This window comes from Crassostrea angulata, chromosome 10 (genome assembly GCF_025612915.1).
Source record: "Crassostrea angulata isolate pt1a10 chromosome 10, ASM2561291v2, whole genome shotgun sequence".
NCBI lineage: Eukaryota > Metazoa > Mollusca > Bivalvia > Ostreida > Ostreidae > Magallana > Magallana angulata.
In genome coordinates this window covers 7989137-7998135 of record NC_069120.1, presented here as the reverse complement: position 1 = coordinate 7998135, position 8999 = coordinate 7989137, and the positions used below count along the sequence as shown (strand labels likewise).

The window sequence follows — 8999 nt, the reverse complement described above, 5'->3', positions numbered from 1 at the left end:
TTGTGACAGTCATGCGCGAGGGCATATCAAACGTGGCAATCGATTACTTCCCTTTTTACTAACTATTTATATTCATGCATTTTCCAGGGGGGGGGGGGGGGGGGGGGGGTCCGAAGGAAAATTGTGTTTGCCAGGGGGGGTCCGAGGCATATTTTCGCGATAATTTTACTATGTAAATTTAATAAATTTTCATTTTCCAGGGGGGGTCGGGACCCCCCCGACCCCCCCTCTAGATCCGCGCATGTCATGGATTATATAATTTTCATCAACTAAATTAATTGATTAACGATTATTAAAAATAAGATTTACCTTTTCTCTTACTAATTCAAAACGGCTTTGGTTTTCGATATCCCACACCCCGGTTAATATTGAAAAAAAAATGCATTATATAATTAAGGTTAAGAATGCTTGTTCATAACTTCACATTTTCTTTGTGAATTTTCAGATAAATGACCAGCGATTTTACACGTACAATCAGTGCCACTAACGAAAGGACAAAGGGGGGGGGGGGGGACAAACAGCTAGTCTCAATATAGAATGAAATTTATATGCTGTTGGGGGGGGGGGGGGGGACTGACTCGATTCTAAAATTATATCAAATTAAAATGATTGAGAAAATGAAGCTTTTATACCTGCAATTCAGCAAACGATATAAATGAAATTTAGCATTGATATGCGTCACATATAATTGCCTATTAATATTTTTATGAGAAACCATCGATGTTCAAGCTGTTGCAATTGTTCAATAACGAAAATTTTAAAGATATGTGTAACATCGGCAAATATATTTTACTATAGTACATGTATGAAATTAAGAAACGATATCTGTAATTAACTTCAGATGTTGTTCTTTGATTCTTCTCCCCCGATGAACCCGATAAACAACAATGTTACAATAATGATACAACAATGAACTTTATTAAGGTGATAAATGTTTTTCAAAAGGTATAAAATTTCATTTAAGTTTAATTTAATATCAGATGCGATCTATTATCAATTACTTTCAACTTTTTCTTATATATCTCCGCAATGTGAAGATTTCCATTTCTGTAATCCCCAACTTACATTTGATATGTTATTTGATATTTTTCTATATGAATATATAATTTCTGTTGAAAATGTATACTACTACATTATCAAAAAGCATTCAATTGCATTTTGCACGCTAACAAAAGACAAAACCGAACTTGCAATAAATGTAATAGGCGAAGAATAGATTAGATGCCTTAAAAAATTACAAATGTTTTTTATTCATAATTACATTATTAATACGAATTCTGTACATGTCGCTATAATTTCTGTAACTGTAACTCACGATTAAACGCATTTTTATCCAGAAGTGGTCATTGTATTCACACGTGATTCGAAATTCCCCATTCTGAAAGGGGGGTGGGGTTACAAAGTGCAGCCATCTTGTCCACATTTTATATATGCTGTGAAAAATTTGCCTTGTATATATTAAATTTTTTCATCGGATGATCAAATAATCTAGAGTTTACGTGAAATGACTGATTACTTTAAAATTAAACAGGTAAAACATTACGAGAACCGAGCTTATCATATATTAAGCTTGAAATAACAATAAGGTCTTGATTATATTAAATATCAAAAGAACAAGGGCGTACAAGGCGTTGTATATCCCCCACCCGAAAGAATTTCAATTCAAGTTAAAATATGAATGTTTGACTTGTATGCATTGTTTTTATTATAAATTTCACGATGGAAGTCAATATTGTGATTTAACTCTATTAACACGACAGGTATAGGTTTCCAAATTAAGCTGCACGTCGTTTTTTGCCTAAATCTTGGACCATTCACTGTTCTTAATTGCAAAATTAGGTATGGATGGGTCCTGACTCCATCCTAAAAGTACTTTTATTTAAAGAATTAGTTTATATTGATTTTTATTATTGATATATTAAAATGGAGTCTAGACCCATAATGGGTCAAATTTGTGATTTTCACCAAAAACGTTTTACTTTGTTAATAATTGTCAAAGAGTTAAATCTATTCGCTTGTACTCTAATGTGTCAGCGTCGCTCACTGTGATTAGCGGAGGCTCATAGTCCTTCCTTCTCCATGGAGAGGGTGTTCGAATCGTTTTATTTTTAATTCATTTGCTTTTAAGTAAAGCATGTTCTGCTTTTTTATTGGATTATTATAAAAAAAAATCTAATACCATTTATATAATGACAACAATTACGTAATGTTCATAATCTTAACATAATGTCGGATAAAAATAGCGCTAGCATTGATATGAGATCATGCTGTAATGCTTAGAAAGCATCAAATAAAACAAATGAGATAAGTAGCAATTTTTAAATGCATGTATTATTGTATGTTATGTATTTGTAAGAGAATGCAGTTCTTTATTATATATGTACATGTAGTGATGCACAGTTTTAATTATAAAGATTTTTTATACGTTCATATGACATTTTAAAAACCCTGGGTACGGGGGATTTGTCCGGCCTTGGACGCTCTTGTCCTTTACACTGTATTTATTAATATCTTCATTGCTGCTTTTCTTTTAAACATCAATCTACATGTGTATAAAAGTTGTTTTAAACAATTGAATGAGATAAATAAAATATTGAGGTATAAGGTTTGTGCATGTGCCAAATAAAGAAGACAATTTTTAACAGCATTTTAAAAATTCTTTGACATATAATCTGCCGTCAAATAGGTAGAATTAAAATTGAAAGGAATTATTTACCTTTTAAAGACTAATTCTCATCCTAGTTAAGTTAATTTAGGTTCATTGTGGTTAAAAGACGCGCCCTTTTCCCCTTTACTTATGTCATTTTTGATATTTTATGTATGTACTAGGGTCTTCTGTAAAATACCCACTTCTTACAAAGAGATTTTGTTGTTTATTTTGAAAGAATCGAGGCCTCCTATTTCCTTATCTATTTATTATTGTTATATCATTTATTTCAACTTTGAGTCATTAGATTCACCAGTATGGTACACAAATACATTGTACGAAGTATAAATAAACATATGCGAGGCACGCAACATGCGAAACCAGTAGGCTTCAGAAAGTCTCTGCAGAGCGTGCATTTTCGTTATAGAGAACAACATACAACTTTTATATAAAATCATAACATTATATATATATATAGGGAGATTCTTATAAATATGATTTAACAGTTGGAATAAAAAACTATAATTCTAGCTAGAGCAACACTTAATTTGTCTCTGAACTCCTAGCTTTATTGCGATTAATCGACGGTTGATTTGGAATGATTTTGTTATAACAGACCTCCTTTTCTAAAAATTTTTAAAGATAATTGAAAGAATTTCTAAATTAAGGCACATGACATCATCATTGTGAATAATGAAATTAATGTATCAATATTTTTTAGCATTAATTGGATTAATAGGCTGAGTTATAGAATTTAAGTGATAGTGCAAATCTAGAAAACGATGTATCGCCCAACCCTGAGTAAATACAAAGGCGTTTGGGTAGACTGACCATGTGAATGTTTTCGTGAAGTACGTCGTTTTTTGTTTAAAAAATATTCATACATTATCTTAATATAAAAATATAATGTTTAAGCTGTAAATATATAGTGTCCATAATCACTAAATCTTTTCATTGAGAGTTTCAGATAGGGCTACGGGTTTTTTTTAAATTCGAATATACTGAAAATAATATTGTCAATTCATATTTTCACCACTTACATGTAAAAAGGAAAATCTGTTTGACCAAAAAAATCTCAATCGATAATTTCTGTTATCAGAAATTGAATACACAAAATACACAAAACATGAGTTCTCGTTCGTGGCCCACGCACAACAAACATCCACCATTGCCTTTGGTATTTTATTAAACGGTTTCCTTTAAGGCAACCTATCGTTTTTTTAATCAGATTACTTAGTTCTAGACAAACTTTTTGATATTTGTTTATGGTCAATCTAATCTAATGGACCTGTCGACAAAAATCATAATGTATGGATCCGACGAAACCTTGACCTTTAATTCACGAGCAAGTTTCAAGGTCATATTCTGTACTTTATTTACTTGTACACCACATACTGTAGTGGTGCCTTTGCTTTCTAAATGAGAAGGTAATGAATTTCAGAATTTGTACAATTCAAGACATTGTTTCAAATGTTTTTTCCAACTCGTGAAAATGAGTTAATTGGTGAGCCTCCTGAGATCAAATTTCATGTTATGTATTTACATGTATTTTTTTATGCCCGGGGTTCTTTGGGCACGTTTAGATCGATAATGTAAGAAATCGACCCCCACCATCCACCCCCACCCCCGAATAAGAAACAATTGCAGAAGGATGATCTGAAAATGAAGTACATGTATTTTGATTTTTTAATGTACAAAATGTATGCATTATTTAAATGTTTTCCTATAATAAAATATAGCTTATATTTTCAAGCATGATAGATGTAATAACTTATATTGCTCTGCCAAGATTGACAAATACCCCTGAAGTCCTTTCCTGGGCGCCTCGATCATTAATCTAGCGATTAATCTAGTGTTTAATCGCCACACCTATCCTCTCCATAAGTGTGATTCACTCTGTCATGTGGTCATCTCTCTCTCTCTCTCTCTCTCTCTCTCTCTCTCTCTCTCTCTCTTAATTTTAAAATTCTCGTTTTTTAAATTTATGTCTCATTAACTCTTATCATTTTAACTAAACAAGTAAAATATGGTATGTACAACGAAATTGAAATTATTTTACGCAGCATGCATTCGTTCCTGATAAAGTGATCAGTGATAGAATAATTACTAAATTATAATATATGAACATCTGTGTACACCCCCGGATAAAAGGACAAAACTGTCCATAGTTCTACTTATTTTGAAACTAATCAAACCAATTACACTGTCAATATACATAAAATGGCCACTTTTTAAACATTTTAGCAGACTACCGACTGTGAGGCGCCGTGCTTATCCGTAGATTGCATTAAGATGCAGAACTTTACTAACTTTACTAAAATAATACCAGTTAACGATAAATTATTGTGCTTGAACTGTCGAATGTTTCGTATAAGTAATTTGCATTGTCGCAAAACAAAACACCTGGGGACAAACTTGCCCTCGATGACATATATAGACAGATGAGCTGAAGGGGTGACGTGTGGGTGAATGTTGTGATTTTTAACCATTGAAACAGATGTTCCCCATGATGTTCCCCAAATAAATGTTACAAAACAGACAGAAGCCCGGATGACAGCAGATGTTTATACAACGTTATATATCTACGCCTGTTGCCACAGCTTCCAAGGCCGTGCGTTGTGGATAGAGGCAGACATGAATCCGCTCGTTGTCTCTCTGCTCCTTCTCCCCTTCCTTTCATCGACACATTGTGGACGGTTCTATTCTTTATGCGACAAAAAGCCAAAGGACCAAAGTTTTTATAACTTGCAAACTGTGGATTTGGATGGAAGCAATCGAACGCTGCACCATTTCGCCGGGAATGTAACTTTGGTTGTTAATCTAGCAACATTCTGAGGTAATTTGAAATTCAACACATATAATGAAGGCAATTTGCTGTTAGATCGATATCATTTCGGGAAACCGTTTGTCATTTCTCTTTATATGGCGTAACTGTGTGCTATTCTGGACACTAAACGACAGGATATTTCCCTTTTTCTTTTTAAGCCATAAAAATTTGGAAACATTACTCCGTTTTACATTTTTACTGTTTTTTTTACGCCACTGTCAGAGCTCGCTGACTTGAGAAAGTGTTTCTTAGATGTTCGGACATCATATATATATATATATATATATATATATATATATATATATATATATATATATATATATATATATATATATATATATATATATATATATATATAGTAATCGATAACCGACAAAAATCACCTCTCAGATTTAATCATATAATTAATAAAAACTGCCAGATTATAGAAAATATTTGGTACAGCATTCATAACTGAATAACCAGATATCATATCTAATGGCGAGAAATTGCAGCTATATACAATTACGTAACTTCCTTTCAAACTGGTGATCGTACAGGGACTTTCTATAAAGCTTTACTATTTAAAACATACGTGTGTTGTATGATGGTAAAATGTCTGTCTTTAACAATTGCATACATTGACAAAAATGTTGACTTTAATCAATCATGTTATATTATTTAATGTACCATAAAGATGTATCGGTTGAAGAGGTGATTAATCAACAACTACGTTTAATTATTACTCGCATTTTATCCATTCAATTACCTTTTATTGACAGATTCTTAATAAAAACCTAGACATTACCATATGATAATAAAATCAGATATGGCAAACAAACAATTTTTCTATTTGTGTTTATATAAATGCTGAGGTCTTTCGTGATACCTTTGCGGTCTACCTTGCAGGTTTCACCTACCAGTACCATCAACTGAATGCATACGTGGGTGAGGACAGTCACCTGAGGGTGATGGGATTCCCCTGTAATCAGTTCGGCCACCAGGAACCGGCTGACAATGCGACGGAGCTTTTTAACGGTCTGAAGTACGTTCGGCCCGGTAGTGGCTTTGTTCCCGCCTTCGACATTATGGGAATAGGCGATGTCAACGGCGAAAAGGAATCGTTTGTGTACACTTATCTAAAGGTATAGAAAAACTCAGCATGACAGAGTGTCATTTGTAGCGGACTGTAAATTGAAATGGAAAAAACGCTTCCGTAATGCATTTCCTGTAGGGAATCAAAGACAGTCTTGGCGGTATGTCGTGCCCTATCTGCTGGCGGAAATGATGCGACCGCCGCAGGAGGCTGGTGACAGTGTCATAGAATGGTTATAATGGTTAGACGTTGTTCGTCTGAAGCGACGCTGATGAAGTCGAGTGTTAATGTCACCCCGACAATCGTCATATAAAAAATCACTGTAATAACCAGCTAACACATACTCTTTAAGTCATTTAATCGAGGCGTGAACATTTGGCCCCATTAGATTGCTCTTTTGGAATTATGATCAGTGTTTTTCGTATTTTGTCAACATGAATCTTTTCTTTGTCTGACCTTGTTGACCTTGAATCCTTTTATCAGTATTTTTTTATTGAATTGACCTTCTTATAATATGATTTTTTATTTTAATTTTTCTTCTGTCAATATTCAACAGGAACGATGTCGACTTCCCGATGAAGCCAAATTTAATCCACACGAAAGTTTTTGGAAAACATTCAAGATCCGAGATGTCGTCTGGAACTTCGAGAAGTTCCTTGTTGACAGTAATGGCGTCCCAGTGCTCCGATTTCTGTCGACCGTGGAACCAATGGACATCTTAAAAATTTCGAAACTGCTTCTTAATGACCCATCCTGTAACTCATGTCTGGAAACCGAGTTGAAGATTCTTGAATCAAAGTATCCTAAAAAATGACGTCCACCCTATCTGTGTCCGAATCCAACAACCTCTTCGGGGAAAAGGATTTTCTTCAGTCTGAAATATTTCTTTGTATTTGTGTTTTTTCTTGTTAATTTTAACTTTTTTCATATGTAAAAAATGATACAATTTGAAAAAAAAACAAAACAAAAGAATACAAATTAACACTCCGGTTTCTGGAAATGCAAAATCATGATTTTTTAAAAAAAATTGTTCTACTCAATCACTCTCTTTCTTTTCAGTGGACCATACTAAATTTTTCGATACATATTATCGATATGTGTTAATCATGTTGGTACATTTTCTAACTGCTGTAAACTGACATATGACAGGTATCTTCGAAACTGACCGGAAGTTACTTCGATGTCGTTCGCCTTCATTTATTTATGCATTCGTAAATGTTGGTGACCGGGCTCAGCTTTACACAGTTAGGAAATTAAAAACATGGTTCTCAACGATAGGCAGTCAGCGTCCACTGAATTACATCAGCTGTGTTGTAGACTTTAACTGAATTGTAATTTAATAAAAAGGTTACACATGAGTTATTATTTTTCGATATTGTTTTGTTGAAAGTGCAAAGCTGATAAGACTATACCAACCAGTATTGGAGGTTCGATAATATCTGACTTTATATAACATAGCTATATATATATATATGCTAATTATTGCTGTACTAAGAACCTCATCCGGTGGTTGCTTTATCTGAATAGATGGGTTTTTTTCTCACAAATCGGCGATTTTTATTCCAAATTTGTTTCATATAAAACACTTTGTATGCAATTGGGTCAAATAAAACCCTGCACCACTTTTAAAAAAGGCGTCTCATGTAAAGAAGAATTATCGCCTTACCATAATTACACGTGTATTTCGTTAACGATTGTTATCTGCCTCTCTGGACCACTGATGTTTACAGTTGGTATACCGGTATTAATCACGTGTCGATCTCTCCAAGTAGTGGGCTATTTCTCCTTTAAGGGAAAATGATCCCATCTTATCTGTCTGATTTTCCCCTCAGCTGTTTAAAACCGTTTTCGAAATCTGGGTTCAAGTGGAGATACACAAGTTTTTGGGACAGAGAAGTACTTTTCTATTTCCTAATTGTATAAAGTTATTGACTTATTGACTAATTAGTTAAAGACAAAAGTCATGTGTATATGTAAGTTAAGAATTACGTCTGTCGTGTGTTCATGGTATCTTTTCATGATTCTTGTTATATTTAAAAAACGATCCAGAATAATGACCAGTTCATCTATTTCTAATTAAGGTTAAGTTATAATTATTAATTTTCAATCATTAACGATAGTTACAAGATTAATGTTCTTTTTTGCATATATCGGTTGTCGGGATACGTCTTTCTTGTTACAGAAACTATTAAATACACTATTAATCGTGACTATCACGATATTTTATCCTCAGATATCTTTCAGTAATACGAAATATATCAATGATAACATCACACTCCATCGCCCGTCTCATGAACCTGAAAGTCAGCTAGGTTTCTCCATCGTTTGGAATGTTACGATGTTGGAGACTGTGCGCGAAATTTCCAGCGTCTTTGATGGAAAACTGTAAGAATCAGGACACTGTGATGAAATGAAAACAGAAATGTATTAATTGCTTGGTCTGTTTCTCA

The 8999-nt window shown here is 33.5% G+C and overlaps 1 protein-coding gene across 1 annotated transcript; it reads left to right on the top strand.

Moving 5' to 3' along the window:
- The first annotated feature begins 5162 nt into the window (after positions 1 to 5162).
- On the top strand, positions 5163 to 7907 carry LOC128166190 (epididymal secretory glutathione peroxidase-like). Its single transcript, XM_052831191.1, has 3 exons — positions 5163 to 5483; positions 6363 to 6598; positions 7106 to 7907. Exons 1-3 carry the CDS (start codon positions 5198 to 5200, stop codon positions 7361 to 7363), a joined length of 780 nt encoding a protein of 259 aa, XP_052687151.1. The 5' UTR covers positions 5163 to 5197; the 3' UTR covers positions 7364 to 7907.
- The last annotated feature ends 1092 nt before the right edge of the window (positions 7908 to 8999 follow it).